At 41.7% G+C, this 23641-nt stretch overlaps 1 protein-coding gene and 1 long non-coding RNA gene across 2 annotated transcripts in view; both read right to left on the reverse strand.

Moving 5' to 3' along the window:
• Positions 1-2751, reverse strand: part of slc45a4a (solute carrier family 45 member 4a) — a 33898-nt gene extending 31147 nt beyond the window's left edge. Inside the window, exon 1 of the mRNA XM_026155556.1 lies at positions 1742-2751. Coding sequence (XP_026011341.1) covers positions 1742-2060 — 319 coding nt within the window. The 5' untranslated portion in view covers positions 2061-2751. The remainder of the gene's footprint in view (positions 1-1741) is intronic.
• A 31-nt stretch (positions 2752-2782) lies between these two features.
• LOC113014191 (uncharacterized) lies at positions 2783-22873 on the reverse strand. Its single transcript, XR_003270936.1, has 3 exons — positions 22703-22873; positions 21441-21522; positions 2783-3089 (listed from the first exon to the last, which is right to left on the reverse strand). It is a non-coding gene; the product is annotated as an uncharacterized LOC113014191 (long non-coding RNA).
• Between the last annotated feature and the right edge of the window lie 768 nt (positions 22874-23641).

Genomic DNA, 23641 nt, shown 5'->3' on the forward strand with positions numbered 1-23641 from the left:
TGACCAACTGTATAACAGTCTGGTACGGGAACTGCTCTGCCTCGGACCGGAAGGCGTTGCAGAGGGTCGTGAAAACTGCCCAGCGCATCGCCGGAGCACCACTTCCTGCCATAAAAGACATCTACAGGAAGCGGTGTCTGAAAAGGGCTGGGAAAATCATCAAAGACCCCAGCCACCCATCACATGGACTCTTCACCCTCCTGCCCTCTGGGAGGCGCTACAGGAGCCTCCGGACTAAGATCACCAGGTACCGGAACAGCTTCTTCCCCACAGCTGTCAGACTCCTGAACTCCGCCTCCTGACCCACGTTAACACATGGACTGAACATACACACACCCACAATGGACAACTGTACCCTCAAACACACAATAATAACATGGACTGAACCACCACTCACAACCACTAGCACTTTATACAGCCTCTGTAGAAATTATCCACATGTCTCACTTATCTTAACTGCACTACTGTATAGCTCTGTGTAAATAATCATTCTGTACATACGATAATTTTTAACCCTACAACTGTTTACAACTTGCATAGTTCCCATTTCTGTATAGCTGTATATCTCAGATTCTGTAAAGTTATTTATTTCATATTCTGTATAGTTTTTCATATTTATATCCTGTTCATAGCCTGTACATAGCTCGTACTCACTACAGCCTGTACATACTTATAGTTATAGAATATTCACAACATACTTCATACCGTGTACATTATAACATACCATAATAGACCCATTCTGTAATATACTCACATATCTATATTATTGCTAATATATATTGTAATATATCTATATCACTAAAGCACTTCTGGATGGATGCAAACTGCATTTCGTTGCCCTGTACCTGTGCATGTGCAATGACAATAAAGTTGAATTCTATTCTATTCTATTCTAAATGATAGCATTCCCACTGTGACCGGAGGTCTGGTTCTCTGTGTGTGCATGCTGTGAGGCAGGGTGTAAGCCGGGTAATCTCCAAGCAGATCCGAACAAGGTGAAGGGGAGATGAGATATGTGCTCTGACATTTTAGCTTCTAAGGTGTCCCCTTAAATGGCATTACAATTTAAAGAGACAACAGCATTTCATCCATCCATCCATCTGAGGGGTTGGAGCATCTGGAGCGTATCCCAGCTGTCATAGGGCAAGAGGCAGGGTAGAACTCGGACAGGTTGTCAGTTTGGGTCAGGGCTGTCACAGAGAGACAGGCAACCATTCACACTCATAGTCACACCTACAACCGGTTTAGAATTACCAATTAACTTAATGCCCATGAACCCAGCCATGGGCGGGCCACACGACAGCCTAGTGCTGGTCACAACCCTGGTACCTTGGTCAAGCACATGTTGCAGAGCTTATCCCAACATCGATCCTTAGAAGTAAATGTTTTCCACAACACCATGAAATGTCTTCAACACACTCTTTGCTCTACTTTATACCTCACTGATAGCAGTGAGCTAGCCAGTGATAAATTCTTTCTCCCACTGTCAACGCCACGTCCAGAAAGACAGAATCAACATTTTTTGTGAGTGGCTGCTCTTTATTGTGAGACCTTGCTGCTCTTTTCCTCCCTTTTTTGTGAATTAATAATTTTGGTCGTTGTAGTTTGATGTAGATCCTGAACTACAGTTTAAAAAACGCATGAAACAGATATTTTTAAAAAACAGCAATTTTGCAGCTGAAGTACTTTGCAGATGTTGGCTTTCTATGTTTCATATGTAAATCATCTGGACTCTGCTCACCTATTTGCAGCAGCACAGGCGTCACCAGCGCTGTCTCCATGGCGTAGCAGAACTCCCGACCGAACATCACGGCTCCGTGCATCACCCATCGCTTTAAAGGAATCCCTTCGATCGATCCTTCGCTAGCAGATTCCTCTCCTCCTCGGCCTCCTTCTGCCGCTCCGCCTCCGCCTCCCAATCCATCCGTCTCGCCTCCTGCTCCTCCTTTCTCCTCATCCAAGCCTGATGCGGTGGAGTTTTTGCTGCTAACCCCACCCACCAGAGATCCGACCTGCATGGTGTCAGCCTCTGTGTTCTGGGGAGGCATGTTGGAGGGCATGCAAGCAACAGGAAAACAAGCGCACCCCTTCTAACAATACTACAGTACAAAAACAATACTACTCCTAATACTCCTCAATTCAAGTTACTTGTACTTTAAAACGAGTAGTGACTTTCTAGAAGTAACTTCATTACAATCTTTACAAGCTACAAAATGCAATCAGTGGTTGTAACTTGCTAGTTATACACTTGTTACATCTATTTCTTAAGTGTTCAAGAAGTGCTGAATAACTGTAATAGATGCTTCCCAGCCTGCGAGGTAATAAAATGTATGTTAAACTGGGTCCTACTAAAACTATAAAGGTTAAAGACACTAAATATTTGCAGATAAACTAATCTGCTATCCCCAGATGTATCACAGATCCAGAAAAAGAAGGAAAAAAATTAGCAATCAGCTGTCCTCTAAAGTTGTCCTCCAAAAACACTGCAAATTGAAATTCCCAACCTTTTTAATCCTTGTTTAAATTGGGAAGAAGGGAAAAAATCTAATAAAATCAGCTTTCTCAAGGCCTGTAGAGAATCTCAGAAAAATAAAGGAAGCAGTTGAATTTCATGGGAAGAGTAAGCGGTACATTCCAAGAGTGGCTTTGTGCACTTGCTTCTTTTGTGTGTGCACGTCAAGGTGTGAGAGAAACTGCTTGCAAAACAGCTTTATTTGGTATGAAAGTGTTTGTGTGTGTAGCTGTGTTTGTTGTGTGTGTGAGTGTGTGTGTGTGTGTGTGTGTGTGTGTGTGTGTGTGTGGGTGTGTGTGTGTGTATGTGTGTGTTGTGGGTGTTTATGGCTTTTTTGTCATCGAGGTTTGCGCCTCTTTTTTCTTACTGTCTATTACAAGCAGTAAAAATCCATATAGAAGACCATTCAGTGAGTTCCAGAGTCATTTTCTGTATGGAGGGCTGGATGGAGGGCTGGATGACGGAGTGGGTGGGGGCGATCAAAAGGTCGCGGGGGGAGGGGGTCGGAGGAGGAGGAGGGAATGCGGCGACGGTAGGCGGAGCTCCTCTGAAAATCCCCATCGAATGGCTGATCAATCTGGAAGAAAAATGGCAAGAGGAGAGAAAAACAGCAGTGAGCTACAGCTGCTTAAATCTTAAACATGTCCTACTGTTATCTCCTAATGAGCTCGGTAGGTGTGGGAAGGTGCGAGTGATGTGATTTTTCATGCATCAGCTGAGATTAGATGAGGGAGTGGTTTTATTCTTGAAGGTGATAACGATCAGCTGCAAAAACAACAACTGAGCTTGTATAAAAGAAACTACAGCCGTTTCTTTTTTCTCTTACATGATTTATCAGCAACTATAAAACACAGTGCAAACAGGCTTCTCATAAAATTTGGCACCGATGCATATGCAATCTACACTTATGGTCCATTTCATTAGATACACCTGTTCAACTGCTTGTTAATGCAAATATCTAATCAGCCAATCCCAGGGCAGCAACGAGGTGCATTTAGGCATATAAACATGATCAAAATGGTGTGCTAAAGTTCAAAATGAGCATCAGAATGGGGAAGAAAGGTGATTTAAGTGACTCTAAAAAAGGGGCATGGTTGTTGGTGCCAGACAGGCTGGTCTGAGTTTTTCACAAACTGCTGATCTGATGGGAGTTTCCCACACAACTACCTCTAGGGTTTACAGAGAAAGAGAGGAAATATCCAGTGAGCAGCAGTTGTTTGGGTGAAAATGCTTTGTTGAAGCCAGAAGTCAGATTGCTTTGAGCTGACAGGAAGGCAATAACTAAAAAAAACCCAAAAACACTTGCACAAGGTATGAAGAAGAGTAGAAGATCAAACAAGGTGCAACTCCTGTCAGCTAAGAACAACTCCTGTCACCAAAATACTCAAATAACCTCTGGAGTGACCAGAAGGTCAATAAAGCACCTTCTGGGATGTGGCAGAACAGAAGATTCACATCATGGATGTGCAGCCGATAAATCTGCAGCAACTGTGTGATGCTATCAAGTCAATATGGACCAAAATCTCTGAGGAATGTTTCCACCAACTTGTTGATTCTGTGCCACAAAGAATTAAAGTAGCTCTGAAGATACTACCAAGGTGTAAATAACAATCTGGCCAGCGAGTATACGTAGCGAAATACTGGCACAAAAAAAAAAAAAGTAATGACGAAAGATTTTAAAAACAAAAGAAAAATGGGAAATCAAAATCTTTTCGAAAACAAGTTCCTATTCAAAAGTCTTCATTATAAAGCCTGTGGATAAGCATCTCAAAATAAACCAGTGTTTCTGCTGCTTTTTACAATTAAAAGTTGTGAAAATACCAACAAAATAATCTTCCAATAACTCACCAATAATTCAAATCTGGACACATAAAACCAAAGTTATATACAAGGTCACAGCATAGAGAAAAGGTCTGTTTCTGTAACTTGGCTAACCAAGTCACACGTGTTTGAATTTGTAAGTGTGAGTTTTTTGGGTTTTTTTAAGTATCAGCATGCTTCTACCACAATTCAGGCAGACACATACGTATGTGTTCTCTCGTATGAAAAGAGTTCATTTTTAAACGGTGTAATTGGTTTGAGCACATGATTCATCCGCGCAGACACTCGGACAGTCTTTGAAACTGGACGGGAAGGATGAAAGAATGCCATGTGTTTTATGAGCTAAAATGTTTTCAAGTTGAGCTACTGTCTCAAACAGAGGGCTTGTGTGTGTGGCGAGAAGAAACGACAGACATGCAGATGAAAAAAAACTATCTTTAAAAAGGAGAAGGAGAAAGAGGAGTACAAGAAGGGAAGGCCTTCAGCTAATAGCGCGCTTCACGGAGAGACAGAGAAACACAGTCTGCATGGAAGTTCAATACAATTTCCCACAGAGCCGAATTCCAAAGTGTGTGTTTTTGTGCGCAGTGGCCCACTGGATTAAAACCCATGGAGACCGCACGATTCATCACACCCAACACACACTAATGCTTGCCACGTGAACAGCACACATGCAAAATAACAGTGCTAAGACTCTTATCGAGCCTCTTAGCGAGAGATTGAGAAAGTAAATAAAATTAGAGTGAGGGAAGGAGAGCGGTGACGGGAGGAAGGGTGGAAGGAAGGAGGGTTTTTGACAGGTGGATGGTGGGAGGAACCAGCGATGGAGGGGAGAAGAGACAGATCAACAGAGTTTCTTTCTTTCCTCCACTCCTAGTGTACTCACATGTCCTCATTAAGATTCATGATGTCCCCGAGATGGTCCTGAATATTTTATCGCGCACAAACAGACAGGACCCTCATCACCTGACCTCACACACTGCAGCAGATTACATAACGGCCCCTCTTCTTTCCGGGCGTACATTTAAAATACAAATATGCCCCAAATGTTCTTGTGAATTATGTTTGGATTTGAGCACAACAACAGAAAGAACATCAGAATCTCCACGGTCAAGACAGAGGGAACGCGATGTGCTGAAAGTCTCCATGTTGAAACATGCCAACAACACCAACACCAACAAAATGTTCCAATCTGGTTGGCCACATATCTCCAAATACTTCATGTGTGATGGTGGACATAATTTATGGTTCCCAACAGGGTGGAGACGCTGCAATTCTGGTCATGGGAAGCAATGAGTTTTTTTCCCCCCAAATGGTACGCACATCAATGTGAAGTTTAAAACTACATGAAGAAGAAAAACACAACCGATACAGTACCAACACGATTAAATACTTATCGTGAGGATGTCAATTGGTTTCTTCATCTATGACAGGCCTTCAGGGGCTACAGCCAACCACTAAATTCAGCTCTTAATTTACTGCTTAATAATAAACTATTGAGAATTTCCTAAAGCAATTTTTCTGCTAATCGTTTAATATATTAATAATCAGTTTTGACACCATCAGGGTCTCAAAATAAAAGAAATAATTTAAAAGGGGTGGAAAGTAGTGGTTAAAAACTATATTTCAATTAATAATGTTTTCTTGGTGATTGCAGCAGCCTTTACGAGTGAAGAAAATGAAGGGTATTCTTTTCAAATGAGCTACAGTCACTGACAGTACTGACACTAAAGGTATCAGCAGCAGGATTATAGCAGTGACACACAATAAGTCAAATGTAAGTACAAAAGTAGCCTAGATTGTAGTTTCCAGTGATTTTTAGGCAAAAATGTGACATAACTGCTTCAGTTTATTAATAACTAAAGTAACTAAACTTGCACAGTAAGTGAGTGCAACTAGCAAGTTCTCTAGCAATGGTCGGTTGAGTCGTTAGTTTACTTTTGTCTAAATGACCCGCTGCAAGAGCTTTGTGTTTTTAGCTTGGGTGGTGACGTTTGTTGTTCCCACCTTTTGCTGGAACAATGTATTAAGCTTTGTTGAAGGGTCATTGAAGCAGCTCTCTGATGTGCAGCTCTTGCCCTCAGACATGTCTGGGCTTGTCTCGTTGTGCACTCTAGGCGTGGAGACTATATGACTGGTATGGGCATGTGACACCTCTAAGTCAAGTTAAAAAAATTGCACTGGTATTATATAGCACAGCCTTAAATTTAAGGTCACGCAGCTTCGATTAGCAAATGTTTTGTCCGAAAGTATACAGCTGGAGTTTCTGTAACAGTCAAGATTTTAGTGAATAGCTTTAGTGAAAAATGACGGCAGCGCTGATGCATACAGTCATACATTACCACACAATGATTGAATAAATAGTACCTAATGCTCGCTGCCAATTTCAAGCTTTACAACTCTGCAATTTGATTTCAGTATTATAATGACATTTATATAATGACATTTCTCTGCCTGGAAGTAAACCTATAAAGAAATGCATAAAACTAACTGAAGGTTGGACGTGCTTCATTTTTGTGATACTCAAAAATAACTCAAGTGACTGGGAGAGGACACCTGCTGAGCACAAACGGCCGCATTAACCAAAGAAATGCTAAACAGCGTGAGTTGTCAGGGTGAAAACTGCCATGAAACAGGAGCTGAATCAATTTGAATAATTTGGTAAACACAAGAAGCTTTTAATCCATCTCTTCTGACAGTGAAATCCCGAGTCTTAATAGCAAACCATCACCAACACCATGGTCCAAGTCTCTTCTTCAGATCCTTTTTAGGCCTAAATTAATTTTGTGTAGGTTGTAAATATGAGGATGGGTGCCTTTAAGGACAGTAGCTTGCAATCTCCTGCTCAGGCAGCACTATTCATCCTGCATTTGTAGTCCTCAAACACACACACACAGACAGCAATGCATGGTTTCTAATCATCAGTCCACACACATGCGGCACCAGCTTATATAGAACTGAAACTCAGCTTTCCAGGGAGCAACCGAGTGAAATGCAAGGAAAGACTCACTCACAGACTGAAACACAACTAAGACAAATGCTTGCAATGAACCTTTAAAAATCCTACTGAAGAAGATGAGAGGAAAATAAGAGCAGGAGGGAAGCAAAGGAGATGCCTGTGAAGTTCAAGGTCAGACAAATTAAGAGTCTGCCATGTCCCATGTCTCACAGAGCAACACACACACACACACACACACACACAGACACACAGGATTTCTGACTCTTCAGTGCACACACTAAACACGCATAACCCGAGTCTATTTTAGTGAGTGTTTATTCTTGCTCCATAGACCAGATTACCTGTGACACAAACGTGAAATCAGAGCGAGCGCTGTCTTTCTCACTTCATCCACCTTCTCCGTTCCCCTGATCCTCTTTCTTTTTCAGTGCTGACTCATGACTCGCTTCTGCAAAGCAAGTTGACTTTGCAGACATGAAAACCATGCAAGTCTTATCAGTTATGCAAAGCCGAGAACATCTAATTTGGGCGCAGGGGTGGAGCTGGAAAGCAAGCGGCAACAACAACAGTTGGAGCCAGCGGCTTCCCATAGCACACAACCCCAAACAAACAAATCCCGATTTGAACTTAACGTGACTAACTCACCGAAAATATTTCATGTTTCTTTTTTTCGTTGTTTTAACTGCTGTAAAGAGAAAATTGAGCTTACGTATATGTGATTGTTGGCTTCATTTTGTTTCAAAGGCGCAGTACTTAATTTCTTCCACAGCTCAGTGTTAGGTTTAGAACCAGTTTTAAACATTGTTCTCATGGAAAGCGAAACCAGCCTAGAAATTTTTTTAATGAGGAGCTGGCACAGTAAAAAACAACTACTTAGCACTCTGCAAGAACTGAAAACAACTAGATTCCAAATACTGTAAAATATGTTCAACTTTTGAGACAGCAACAAATATTTATTTTAATCTAGTCGGTCTTATTGTATTTCCAAATCACAAATTTAAGGATGATTGTACTCTGGCGATGGTGGGCTACCTGAAGCTGTATAATGTACAGTAGATATTTAACTTTACAGAAGCTGGGACACGAGCCAGGCGTAGCCTCAACAGCAAGCTAACCTTTAGTTAATGGTGGAGGCTACTCTGCTCAAAGGCAGCGGTCCTGCTATGATCCACAGTCCACATCATCACATATGTGTGTTAGCACAACGAACCTCTTTACAATCTCACTGTTTGTCTACGACAGTGTTGGTTGCCACCATGGATGCTGACAGAATAAGATATGATAAAGCATGAAACATATAATCCACGCTTCATTTACTTTAATTTCAGACTGCTGTAGTAAAATGAGAACAGTGTTTGATTTGTTTGATTACAGTGCAACATATTGCACCTGCCGCTCAGTCTGTTTGTCCCTCACATCCACCAACGCCTTTGAAAGTTGAGTGCAAACAACAATCTTGACTCGTAACCAAGACGTAACCACAGGTGTGAGATCAGGAAACATTTTCAAGGTATTCTTGGACAGTCAAAATAATTGATAACCTGTTTTATATGAAAAGTTATCCTTTTTTATATAAAACTTTAAATATTAGAAAGGTTTTACTGTTAATCAGACGCATTATGTGAGGGATAGGCGTTGGATTTCGGGATGTTATGATATATATTTTTCATCATTTTTCTGACAGACCAATTGAATTAATTATTATTAATTATGTGTGTTCTTTTCTCAAATCATCACTGTTTCACATATGTAAACATAAGTTGTGTTGCTGCAGAGCAGTGAAGCACGTGTGCACTCTGTAAACAATGCCACGCTGACCTATATAGAGGTACATATAGATTACAAGGACGCCAGGATCAAATTCACATTCTGCAGGGGCTGCAGATGCTTTTGTGCATTGAGTAAATAAAAATAAAGAGGCAGGCATTTTATTACTCCAAGATCAGTAGCCTAATATTGTGCATTATTATGATTAAGGATTTGTGATCCAAAGAAAGATAAAAAGGGCAGGGAATTGTGTAATCTAATTTCACAGACTGCTGTCAGTGTCATGACCCTTGTTGTACTCCTTCCTGTCTCCTTTCTTCTGTGTCTCTTGTTTTCCTGTCCTATTGCCTCTCTGTGTGTCACTTGTAGTTGTAGCACCATTCACATTTCCTGCAGTCAATTCGATCAGCATCTAAAACCGGTGGCTCATCAGCTCATCACCAGCCATACATCTACTCGACTCTCCAGTCGCTATCTGACAGACATCACAGGAGAGACACCATTATCACGTTTATTGTGTTTGTGAGTGAGTTAAACTCATTTCATTTCATTGTGCTTAGATTTCACCCCCACCTCTCCGCCTGCTCTCAAGCTTCAGCTCCTCAAGCTCACCGGCAGCAGCTCCTTTCTCCCTGCCTGCCCACTCTAGCTGTCTGCCCAGCCAGCTCACCCGGTCTCTGCCATCAGTCTGCCTGCACACTGTGCCAGCCACGCTTCACCTCTCTTCATCACAGCCTGCCTGTTTAATCTCCAAAAAAAAAAACCCATTACATCTACAGCCCTTACACCTTGACTACATTCGGAATAAAGTCTCCCTCTGAGTCACGGTCAACTTGTGTCCATGTGGTGTGAATGCTTTTGAGTCCAGAAATTTTAACTGTAGCTAGTCAGCTAGCCGTGTTGACAAGTTCTGTTTGTTGGCACTGGTCTGAGATTCAGTTGTGATTTATAGCAAACACACTGTGGACGAGTGGACGGCTGGCAACTTCACTCTTTCTTTGTTTTGTTTTGTTACAGTTAACACTTGGAAGCTTTTATTGCACTTCTTCTTAGAGCAATCTAGCAAGATGTAGTCAACTGGGTCAATTTTAAGCTAATTTTAAATACTGCTTAACGCTAAAGTCACGCAAGAGAATCAAAATTATTGTTGCAATCATGTGCCATGACCCTTTAATCTTCTTGCTTTTGAAGGCGGGGACCATGTCGTCAACCACTTGCAGTCATACTGCTATCAGTCTGCAACTGAATCCGGCGAACTTGCAATTTTTTGTATTATACTGCAATTAACTGTAATAAATCTGCATAAAACTGCAAACCTGTTTGGGATTCCACATAATTTGAAAGAAATTCCTCCACAAATGTTATACAGTTTATGCAGGACAAAGATTCGACTGCAAAATGACAGAGATACTCAGCAACCTTCCTTTTATATAGGAATATAACCTGAATAAAGCTATTGGGAAACCAGTTGACTTGCGGTCTCTATTATAAAGAGAAGGTTGAGCTCACAGACTGACTCAGATTGCCAACAAAATGCAATCAAGCTGTCTATATTTATAAATGTGACCGCAATTATTTGCAAACCTTCGCCAAAATGACAAAGAGTGACTGGACTGCAACTGTTTGGAGACAGGTTTCCTCCAACCAGGTGACCTGTGCACTTGCCTTGTGATAGGAAACAGTCACACAGAGGTTGAGGGTGTTGCACTCTCAATCTCTGGGATACCAGTTTGTCACCGCAGATACATGAAAGCGGTCAGTAAATGACAGATTTTTCACAAATTGCAGGGAGGTTGTTTTCCTATTTGTACTCTACTGTGACTGAGTTTAAAAAAAAAAACAACTGATTCACAGTCTCTTACTCACACTGAGGATGACAGTTTATCGCTTATTAAATACTGATACTGGTTGTGTACTCAGTTATTGGCTGATATCCAAAGCCGAGACATGTGTATCAGCAGCAGGAGTCATGGATATTTTAGTATATTTATACATTAGCCTTTTAATTTTTTTCTGTACTAAATATCTTCGATATTCCTAATACCGCACATACTTATTATGCTATGCTTATTATGACTGCTATGTAAACTAGGAAATTCTCAGGGCCTTTAACTGGGTAAGAGAGTTGGCTCAAGTCAAATGTTTCCAACACTGAAGAAAGTCTCAGAAGAAAAAAACCTTTGTTGGTTGGCACAGTATGTGGCTTTAAAAATGAAATACAAATATGTCGCTGGCAGATGTTTAGTGTTCTGTTTCAGAAGAGTTATCTTCTGTTGTTGTCTACATTTCAGTTATCTACACCCTAAAAGCGGCATGTAAACACGCAGGATGCTGCGCAAACCTTTGCATGTGCAAAAAGACTTGAACAGCCTTTTTCTGTAGATGATTTTCCCATGAAAAACAACCACTGGCCAGTTTTTGGGGAGCAGATGGCAGGGGTAAGAGAGCAAGAGAAACAGAGCGTGGTTGGGAGGTAGACGGAAGCTGGCTGTTAGTGTTATGGTGCAGCAGTGCTGCAGTGCAGGGAGTACAGGGGGGCACATGTGTATCAACGTGCTGTAGCCTCAATGACACATCTCCTACTCATTACACAGCGCTTAGATCACTATACCGGGTGGCATGAATATGACATAATATAAGTGCTGTTCACTTACATGCACTCTAACACACACGCATATTAAAACACTTAGAAGAGCCTCCCACCGACTTGGTTTTATCCCTGTGGTGTCCAAGCAGCTCTAAATTAATCCCCAGTCCCAGCCTCACCTGAAACTCCCAGCTGCCTTCTCTCAAAATAGACGCCAAATGTCTCTGCTTGCTTTAACCATCGCCATGAAATGACGAGACACCACAAAAATTGTTTTACTGCGAGTTCAGCCAAGGTTAACCTTCTAGTCACTGACAGGCTGACTAGTGACGTCAGAAAAGTCTCCCCACCACAAAACAAAATGGACTAAATCAGGGAATTTGAAAACGAGACACCACACATTGCATTCTTGCCTAAAACATCATTTCCTTTTGTGTGTTATTATATGATGTCTGCGCATATTATGCATCTGAGTAGCTCAAACAACTAGAATAAAATTATTCCACCCACTTGCATAAGGCAGGAGGTGTGTTCATTTGGTGTGGGAAATGATATATTAGATCTATTTACATAACTCTGGCAAAACTAATATACTAACATTAACCAAAATTCACTTGAGAGCATAATTAGGAGCAGCTGAGTCTGAGAGACGATTAATCTGAGCCTCCTTGTTTTCAGTCAGAGAGCAGAACTACAGACGTGTCAACAAACCTGCGGCACAACAACCACACAGCTCGCAGTGACATCTAAATAAAAATTAAATTTGCCCAATTCAATTAATTATAAAAGAGTTACACTGGTTATATCTGGTTTTATGGGTTGAAAATTTTCAATCATTTCTTTATATTTTGTTTCCAAGGAGCCAGACTGTCTCGCCATTTAGTCTTTAAAGTCTTTCAAGTTGTCTTAGTCAATAGTAGTCAATAGCTGTTCAGGCTCTCTGAGGCTCTTTTGATGTTTTTGCTAGGACACTGACTGCTCTTCCATCCATTTTCAGCTAGGTCCTTGGGTTAGACGTAGAGTTCATGGTTTCAATAAACTGCTGCACCATTTCTAATTTTCCTATCAAAATACATAGGAATGAGCTCAAGGCTCATTTGTGAGTACTTCAAGGCTTTTGCACACTACTGCATGTTGTGGCTACAACACAGCTAACAATTTAGCAGTAATCTCATTATTCCCATTATTCCAAGAGATTAGCCACAACAAACAGAGAAAACAGACGTACAGAGAGGTACACTGATAACGATGGCTTAGCTGAACAGACATCAACAAGTTCTTTCATCAGTGGCTGTTGTGTTCTTGTCCGTTTGACGAGCAAACCAGTCTGCTCACGTCACGACACATGCAAGGTCTCCTCTGGTGGTGCTGCCTTGACTCAACAGTGGCCCTGTTTTTACACCCAGTCACAGCATCAACACTGCATGCTAAATATTATGAGTAGTAGTAAATTTATTGGATCCTGAAGAAGCATCCATACATGTTGAGTGTGGCATCTGTATGAATTAGCACGACTGGTGCGTCATCTGGTGACGACAAGGACGTCGTGCCTGTGTCGCTGAGCTGCCAGTATCTCTGAGCAAATATCTGAGCGACAAACAAGTGCATATTTATATAAGAAATTACACATTGATTTGTATTCATTTCTAATTAGGGTCTGTGTCAAAGCTAGGATTGTGTCACAGGACTGGAATATTTCACATACGGTTCATTATTTAAGCTCACACTTATTTTAGATTGAACTTTGGAGAAAGGATCGTGATCATCTCTTTAGAATTAAAGAAGAAATACAGGCAATGTTAGCGTTAGCAAATAAAACAGGAGAGGAAAGGAGAGATGAGACCTTGACTGTATGTTGTGTCAGCTTGCTTAGCAGCCTGTAATAGCCTGGTCATCTTAATGTTTATTTTTAGCCCTCTTAGCTAACAGGCTGGCTAGTTAGCACTCTGTCTGGCCCACCATACGAACTGCAGCCAATTCAAACACAACACAGCTAGCAAGCTTACCTTACACTTCAAAAATCAAAATAAACGACATCGCTGGCCTTAAGTTTTCCAGGTTTGAGGCTAAAGTAAAGACAGCAAGCTAGACTTGTGCTAAAATGTTACACAGCCTCTCTTCAGCTTTTTAAGAACACCACTCTATTTCACATTTGTAATAAATTATTATTATATGGTTAAACAGGCTGAACACCGAGGCCACGCACGTGCCTGCACACTGTTGTTTTAATCTGCAAGGCCTGGTGATCTGAGCCTGTCTAGACACTGGATGTCAGCGTTGTGTCTACAGTGTGGTTAATTTCTAATCATTATTAGGATAATCTGCTGACCCAGAAATTAACAGGCCAACAAATGACCATCAAAGGCCTCTGATGTTAAAGCGGCCCTGCACATCTGAATAGGTGAAGCTGGTTACGGTGAGGTTTTGACAAGCTGCTGACAGCAGATCTGACCTACTTCTGCCCCAGAGTCAGAGTACTCGTGTGTCACCCAGACCCGATACATACCCACACACACACACACACACACCACTGTAGCTCAACCACCTCAAGCCCTGCACACTACAGTACCCCCCCACTATCCAACATTGTATTACTGTAACCCCCACATGCATGGCCCAAAGGGGCTGCCCACTTTTAAAGAGACCGTGTGCATGTATGTGTTTTGGAGTGTGCATCTTCCCACAAACACCCCCACTGAGGTTTCTAACCACAAGGGAGCTGCAAGCTAGACAAGGCAGAAAAACCCCCCACCAAAAAAAAAAACAAAAAACAGAGGAGGTGATATCAATCTACTTTCTCTATCTCTCGTTAGTGCGTTTCTTCTTTCCAGCCTCCAGTGTGGCCAAGCACTGCCTGTCTCAGTACACTTTTGCCTCTCACTGACATTTGAATAAAAACATAACCCTAAAGCTGCCTCTGAGTGAGTGCAAACCTCGGTAAGAACGCACACACCACCCCTAAGCTCACCACATGAGGCTGCTGAAAGCAGTTAAACACTGGTGTGTTTGTTTTTGTCTTGTAACCAACATTATTGTTTCACATCAGCACGTATGACAGCAAGTCATAAGAATGACAAGTGCCTGCCCTGACCAGTTCAGGACTGCACTAAACCTCCAGACGACAAGTTCTGACGCCGCCTACACTTCTGATGGAATATCACACACACACACACACAAACACACACACATGCTTAAAGCTGATAAAGGCAAATGAATATGAACAACGCTCAACTGCTGGAACACACAACTTTACAGTAGTTGTTAACAGACAAGTTGACTGCGATTATGCAAAAGTATAAATGTAATTAAACCTAATGAAACATGCTACTAGAGCAGTAACGTTGTAAAAACTTGTTAGTGAGGATTTATCCAGTGTGGTACTGCTGTCTTATTTCTGGGGGGAAAAACAAATAAACAAAGCAAATATAGGTCAATGGAAGTAAGTCAAGGTAGGTTTTGTTTTCTTGCTTTGCTTCTCTGCTCATTTGTTGTTGTTGTTGTTCCGTCTCACTAAACCTGCTAGCCTTAACATTCGGCAATGAAATGTGACACCAGCAAAAAACTGTGTTGTGTTTACTTTAGAAAGCATACAATAGTTACCAGTGCTGGGAGTTTACGCCATCAAACAAAGAGAGGTGCAGTACAAATAACGAATGAAAGGGAAACGACAAGAATAAAAGATTCTGTACGACTTTTATCGCCGTGACGCAGTCAATATTTGTAAACTAATCCCAAGCATGCAAGTACCTTCAAATGTTTTTATAGGACTGCCGTGGAGATGATTCACAATTTAACAATTATATTACGGTCATGCTTTCATGTGATCCGTGTGAAACTTTAAGAAAGAGAGCGAGACTCCTGCGATGTGGCAGCAAACCAAAAGCTGTCTCAGGTGTGATTACCCTTTTTTCAAACTTGATGCAGCTAACACTCTCTCAAACATTTGTAGCACGAATCAAAGCGCGCCATGGCAACACAAACATATCTGGTTAAATACACAATATGTCTAAAATCAGGCGAGTTTACTATATTTGATAGCCTGAAAGCCAAAGTCGCAGAAGGACCTGGAGCTAACACTAGCGCGTCTGTTGCCCAAGGATATGAACGTATAACGTAATGACTGTAGTAATGTATGTATGTGTATTTCCTCCTAGACACATCAATCAATCCTGATTAAACTTACTACATAAACTGCCTAGGGTACCAGGATTATCAGCATCTATATAGCTTCTGTGTAGCAGCTGAGCTCAAAACAAACAGCAACGTCGTTGTTTATGAACAGACATTTTTGACAACCGACTATATATACGGTGATATAATGAAGATAAGCAGAATAACAAGACAAATGAACAGACATGTCTGTGTATTAATACATGAGCAAAGTAAAAAAGGCCCTGGCAAAAACCACCGGCAGGGCAGGTTTTTGCTAGTCAGTCAAACCATAAAAGTGAACCCAACCCAATTCTAATTTACTGTAGAGTACATAAGACATACAAGTACTGACAATTTTCTGTTTTAAAATGAGTCTGGATGTGCAATGGATCGTCTAACTTTTTGCCTCCTTTTTTATTTAGGCACACTGATGTAAAAAACAAGTAAATAAAGAAGTGATTGAGTGAGTGTGTTTCAAATGGCAGATTTAAATTGTTTCATTATGCAAACTGTATTCAAAAGGACTAACCACCTGCCATCCTACACTGACAGCCTCGCGCTCATGACAACAACAAACTACATCATGCTGCAACCAATCTGTGGTGAATTACAAATGATTTGGGATCTAATGCGTCTAACAGCAACAGCATCCAAACCTGAGATCATTAGCAGCAAATGAGAAAGGATGCAAAGATCTGCTATATTAACTCCTTACTTAGTTCCAGTATTATTATTCTTTTCATCTGCAGCACTGACAACATAATGCTCTGATCAAACTTAGTGACTCACAGTCAAAAAAAGGCAAATAACTTTCAAATTAGAACATTTTCACAAACATCTTTACAGACACGGATATCAAATGACGAAGTGCAAGCACGCAGACTTGATTCAACCATCTGGACCGTTTCATCCACGTGTGCTAAAAAACTACGAGGGATGATGTGTGATCAGAGCACCGCACCTTTAGTTAAACCCGTGACACTTTGTGTAATCTCTCAGGTATAAAAAGGTTTAAAAGGACCCCAGATTGAACACTTCTTCTTGTGTTGCAGGAAAATTAGCTCAAAAGTGCCCAAGTGTTTGCGTGCAACCATTAGTTTGAGTGCAGTATTACTAACAGCGTTAATGACATTACTGGCACGCAGCCAGTTATCCTCTCTCCTCACCGACCCAGGATACCCGACCGGTCTGTATGAATATTCAGTGACCCTATGAGCACCTTTGAAAAGTGAAAGCTATTCACTGGGTCCTTCTTAAATATGAACATCTGTAGATTTTGAATTTTGAACAAGATATTAAAGAATCTGAGATACAGTGGCAGATATATCACTTATTCCTACCTGGTTATTTTCTCTGTAATTAGGATTTTATTTTATTTTATTGTATTCGTCTTACATCAAGTGACACATCTAAGAGATTTTATAAGCTACAAAAGAGGGGAGGGAGAAGAGAAGAAGAGGACACCTGCTGCTACTGTGACTCAAATGCAGATGTAGAGTTTGTGCGTTTCAATTCTGTTGCAATAAATTTGGTAGAGTTGCAGTTGTACGTCTTCAGGAATGGCTCATTTTATTCTTTTTGGTCTTTAGAGTTTAGCAGATGTTACTGACTGAACCTGAGGCTGTTTCCTTCAAGAGGAAAAGTTAAAAAAAAAAAAAAAAAAAAAAGCTAAGGGATTGAGAGTGTAACTGTTGTGCTGCCTTCTCTTAGTCCCAGATGGCAATTATCCTGTTTGATAAAACATACTCCAAGAGTTAACTGCAAATGCTAGTGAGGATGAGGTGTGTGCTTCATCCACGAAGCTCTAAAGGCAGCCAAGATTTACAACCCAAAAGAAGTCCGATGTGCTGCCAGTCATTCCTGGCATCCACTCAGCTTTTTGCTAATTTAATTGGAAAGTTGAGCCTCTTTTAGCTCTCAGACATTTTCTACTCAGGATGAGTCAGTAAAGATGAGGACGGAGATTAGAAAAAAACGACACAAAGATAAGAGACAAATGACTTCAGAAAGACTTTGGACAGGGAAACTTTAAATACGCCTTGAGTGCAGATTTTTCATTGAAGAGCAGAGCGCACTGACGCGGTGTTAAAGTTAACCCTGGGCAGCTGAGCCCGAAAAGCTCTCAATGTGCTGAAGCCAAGTATGTTCAGACTTTGGCCTGCCCCAGAGGAAAACGAAAATCTGATCTTTCCCATAACTTTCTGTACTTTCTGCAGTTAAACCTAAAAATTGGCTACTAAATTTCACCAGCTTCATCACTTAAAGGCTTAAAATAATCTGAATAAGAATCCAGCCAAGATAATCCAAATCTCCAGGATTTGGTTCATGTGGTGCTGGTTTTGCAGATCTGGATGCTTTTAAACCACATTTGGTGTCTGCCAGGTTTTCGACTGGCCTCTCCTGCTTTGTGGTCACATGATCATATGAACATCTTGTATGGACCACCTTATAAGTGGTTGTGACTCCGGAGGTAGCAAGTTGATCAGAAGGTCAGAGGTCTACTCCCTGCCTCCCCTAGTTTGCACTCATGCAGTGTGTGTGAATGTTAGGTAAAGCTCTTAGGGACAGAAAAAGGTGCTCGTGTGATTGCATGAATGAGAGTTGTAGTTAGACGTATGCGTAGGTTCACAGTCATCCAGATCGTGGTGCTCTTGAGTTCCTGAAAAAGAAGCCGAAAGGACTTCTTTAAGTTTATGAAGACATTTCAACTCTAATCCCGGATGCTTTTTTTGATGACCACGATGACGGCCAAAACACCTTGACCTTAAACTTGCCGAGGCTTTAACCTCGTCTGCTTTTGTATGAACAACAAGGAAACTTGTAAAGCATCACCTCACACCTAACTTTCCCATGACTCTACTTAATGAGCTCAAAGCGCCACAAGCAGGTTGTATAACTGGAACGTCTGCTCGAGTTTAAGACGTGTCAAAATAAATACAAACAAAGACTGAAGACGCAAATGACAGAGTGAAGAGAAAAGAAACGAGTCTGAAAAAAGAAAAAAATGCATACAAGACAGAGTAGAGGAGGAGCAAGCAAAGTGGAAGTGCAGAGGACACCAAGTCCTTAGAAGACGTTTTGTACTACTGGCAATATCTTCCCACACACACAGGTACAGAGTGTACCTAAACCTAACCCTAACCCTATGTGTCTGTGAAGGTTCTCAGTCATCCAGGTCATCGTAGTCAAAGGAGTTACCTATAGAGTTACCCATAGGTAACTCTATGGGTTACCTATGGGTTAGGGGTGTGTCCTCCAACTCAAAACCGGGGCTAAATACAGTATTGACTTTGATAACAGTCCTCCAAGTTTAGAAAATCAACCAGCCATGCATTACAGATACTCTCCACACACAAAAACGTGCCGGGCTGCAGATTCCCCTCAACACACATCTGTGAGGTCACCAGCAAATCAAACCATTATATCTTCTTCATTACAGGGGCCCACCTGAACTCTGAAGAAAACATAGTTCACTGAGGATAAAGTGACTCTAAACAATGCAGTGGCATTTATACATGCACAGCATCTTAGAAAGACTTGTTATAGACGAGAGGGGAGCGAGGCTGTTGATGGCTCGGATGCAAGCGAGATGATGAACAAATACACATAAACACACGCATTTGCCCTGTGATCGTAAGTGGAAAAACATATTAGCTCACTCCTTTCTTTCCCCCGCTCCCCTCTCATGTTTGTGTATGAAAACCTCTCACCAGTAGGAAATGGGTTATCTACACACAGGATCAGGACTCGGGATAGTGAGCCAGATCTGCTGTTTGTGTGTGAGTGTGAGTGAAATGCAAGGAGGATGAGTGAGATTCAGGCAGCCAGTATTACTTCAAGCTAAATCATCTGGTGGTTTTGGAGCAAAAAGAAGAGCTGCAGTTCATTTATACTTATTTTTAAACCACTAGGTCACTGACACGACTGTTGCAGAAATAATTTCATTGCTTTAAAATGATGCATGACAGCACCGTAAACCCCTGTCTGTACTCAGTAATCAAACACCTTTGGAACACACTCCTTTGCTTTTAAAGAAGGGTTGTAGGCTGTTCCTTGTCTTCTCCCTGAGCCATTCAATCTGTTTCCATCTGTGCAGCAAGATATTTCGCACATACAGAAAACACGGGTATCCATTCTGAAGTTCAACCTCATAAAAAACATACTTACCTAAATGTCATCCTATTTCTATTTAATGCTATGCAGATTTAACCCTTCCAAATTCTTTCAGCCCTTAATTCCGTTGTAGCTCTGTTTGTTTGCCTTAAAGATTTTGTTTTGATATGTTGGTTTTATGGGAAACTGAGAGTTCAGGTTGAGCTACGATCTCTCTGAAGGAGGAGAGCTTCTTGTTTTCTGCTCACATCAGAACTCGTGCTATGAAAACTAGTAAAACAACAGATCTGGAGTCACAGTGAGGGTGCGTTTAACCTTTCGACATCAGCCTCGGGACATCGGTTTGAAAAACAACACACACAGGTATGTCGGGGCTTTTTTTGTTTGTTTTTTTGGAAAGGGTAGTATCTGAGCCAGCTTAAAACACCGAAATAAACCATTCCAAACATGAATGCCATCTATTTATTGCAGACACTAGTGTTAACTAATAGTAGCATACTAAAACTATAGTCCTATTAGCATGTGCAGACAGTGTTCTGTTCACGAGCGGTGGGCCAAGCAGATCGGTGCAACATCTACAGTAATGCGGAAGAAGTAGCTGAACGGGAAAGCCTACTGGTCGATCTACATTCCTGTCCTCACCTGTAGTCAACAATAAAAATATAAGAGTTGTCTGGGGCCTCACCCAGACAGAGCTTAGTCATTTGGTAGGGGTTCCGCCTCGTCACAAAGGAATCGACTGACATGGTTCAAGCATGCCTTACCATCCTCCCCCAGGGCCAGAGGAGGTGGTACCTCAGCAGGGGAAGGTCTGAGCAGGTCTGGTCAAGGACAGTCTCTGCAGTTATCAGAAATTACTAGAGGTCCACATAAACAGCAGTCCCAGGAAGACAGAACTATCATGGATGTTTTGTTTATGGAAATACCCACCAACTCTACATGCAAATATCAAACATCTGCATGAAGGTAGTTACTATATCTTCCTATGTGAAGGTACAGAGGGAGGTGTTGACAGTGTTTGCTTAAGATCTGAGAAAATGTATCTTTATGTGCATTTGGGGAGTGTGTTCATGTGACTATCTGCACATGACCACTTGGGTCTGGCTACATTTGTGAGGGGTAATAACCTGACACAGCAGCAGTTGATAGTCAGCAAACATTTCTTCAAGAGGAAGTCGGTAGCTTTCACTTCAGCTAAACAATCTAGTCTTTAGCACACAAACTGAAACCTAAACCACATCGAAACCAGGAGCCTGACATAGTTTTTTTGAGGAAGTAACAAACATCACATGAGCGTGCGTCTGTGTGTGCACTGTCAGGTCAAGCCAAACCAAAACCAAGATCACGTCACTCGGAGTGAACCTCCGATTCGGCACAACAGAAACATATTAAACTTAAAACAACATCTGTTGGCCATTTACGACTCTTTCTTCAAGTCTTTTATATTTTTGCGTGGACCAAACACCAAAGTGAAACACACGAGATGATCTTTAAAATGCTTTTCGTGTGCATGTGTACGCAAGACTCACCAAAAGGCCTTGAAAGCTTCATAAATGTCGTTGAGACGTTGTAGTTTGGTCCAAGCTGCAATCTTAAGCCCTGCAGTCGTACCTAAGCATGCAACATTGAAAAAGAAACAAATTAATACAGATTACAGTCATCTCAGGTCAATGACACTTAACTCATGGATTATTACGGTATAACTAACATTACAAGTAATGCTTTTATCAAGGCCATTATTTCTGCATTAATCCATTTGTTGTGCTCTCTAAGGATCTAAGACCAAGACACATCCACATAAACTGCCAGTAAACACAAAAATGAGAAAGAGATACTTTAACACTTGAACCCTATGCAGTCAGGTAGGAAACCACAGCTGATGTGTTCAACAAACACACCTACAACCAGTGACGATGAATCAGTGGTTACAGTGCAGGACACTTCTCATCCATTACACTAATTTTTCCCCGGCAAGAGCGAAACACAACAGCTCAGGGTCACGGATGGGCTGAATTCTATCCCAGCTGTCACGGGGGGTGGGGGTTACACCCCGGACAGGTCACCGATCTATAGCAGATTCACATTCACGGCCAATTTAGAATCGCCAATTAACTTAACTAAGATTAATGCCTCTGGGGTGATCATCCACACTACGGCCGGCCGCTGGACTCGAACCCACGACCACTACCTCGCAGATTTCTCTCTCTGTAAACCAAATATACCGGTAGATGCTTGGTTTCAGTCACCAGTGTGTTATACACTACAATAAACTACTCCTTCCTGGTAAATTTTACACTCACACACTCACACTCTCTCTCTCTCACACACACACACACACACACACACACACACACACACACACACACACACACACACACACACACACACACAGCAGTGATGGAGGAAATGAAAATTATTCTAATGCCAGTATTCTCAACATGTAAACTGTAAACAACCACCGCTGAGCCTCTTCTGCTTCATTTACTTTAAATTTAAACACCACCCACTTGCACCATTTTGTTTTACACTTTATAATAAGAGAAGCCTAATTTTTATCCTGACCTGTACCCTGCAGATTGCAACCCCCCTCTAGCCTCTCTCCTGTTTTTGAAACAGGCCTGCAGAAAACTACAGTAAATGCCTCCTCCTCCTCCTCCTCCTGCTCCTGTCTCTGCAGCAGCAACCTGAGATGCTTTGCATTCCGCCTGGCGGAGCCGACCAGCAGCGGCTATAAAATGTTAAAAATCCGTCCCGACTCGTCTCTGCTGCTTCCCCCGGGCATCGCGCTCACCTCGCCGTGTGTCAGCCGTTGGCTCCGTGTTTTCGTCCGCTATGTGGTCGGACAGTTCTCGGCTCTGCAGCAGCTTTTGTTGCATAGGTTGTCTACTGCTCCCGCAACTACAGCCAGGGCTTTAAATACGCTTTTAAAGCAGCATCTGTCGGAAGAGGAGACGTAGCGCTAGCTTCCGTCGACGTCACGGCTCATTTGCATAAAGAGGCGGAGTCTTGGTGTTGGTATACAAAGAAGCAGAGAAACTGAACTCTTAAAGGGAAATGCCGTTAAAAATAGTGCAGTTCTCGCTCAAAACAGAGGTATCAATGCTTTATTTTGCTTTATTTTTTACATGTACAGTTTTAGTTAGCTTTTCCTGTCTTTTCATAACTAGTTTAAGTTTCTCGTTACACCGTCTATTATTTCTAATGTTTTATACACCAAGGTACCATATACAACCTCAAAAGAACAACAACACATGGTATTTTGCACGTTCATTATTTGTTTAATGAAAAGCTAAGCGAAAATGTAGAAGCAGTTTGCATGAAATTGAGTGCACGCCATAATTCAGTAGATCGTAATACTGCCTTCTGCAGCAATAACTTGACGTAAATGGCATGTATTTGTATAGCGCTTTACTTAGTCTGTATGGACCCTAAAGCGCTTTACACTACATTCAGTCATCCACTCATTCACACACACTGGTGATGGCAAGCTACATTGTAGCCACAGCTGCCCTGGGGCTCACTGACAGAGGCGAGGCTGCCAGACACTGGCGTCACCGGGCCCTCTGACCACCACCAGTAGGCAACAGGTGAATTGTCTTGCCCAAGGACATAACGACCAAGACTGTCAGAACCGGGGATCAAACCGGCAACCTTCCAATTACAAGACGAACCGCCAACTCTTGAGCCACGATCGGCACAAAACGTACTCGTTTTCTGTATGACTGTATGA

This window comes from Astatotilapia calliptera, chromosome 22, assembly GCF_900246225.1.
Source record: "Astatotilapia calliptera chromosome 22, fAstCal1.2, whole genome shotgun sequence".
Lineage (NCBI taxonomy): Eukaryota > Metazoa > Chordata > Actinopteri > Cichliformes > Cichlidae > Astatotilapia > Astatotilapia calliptera.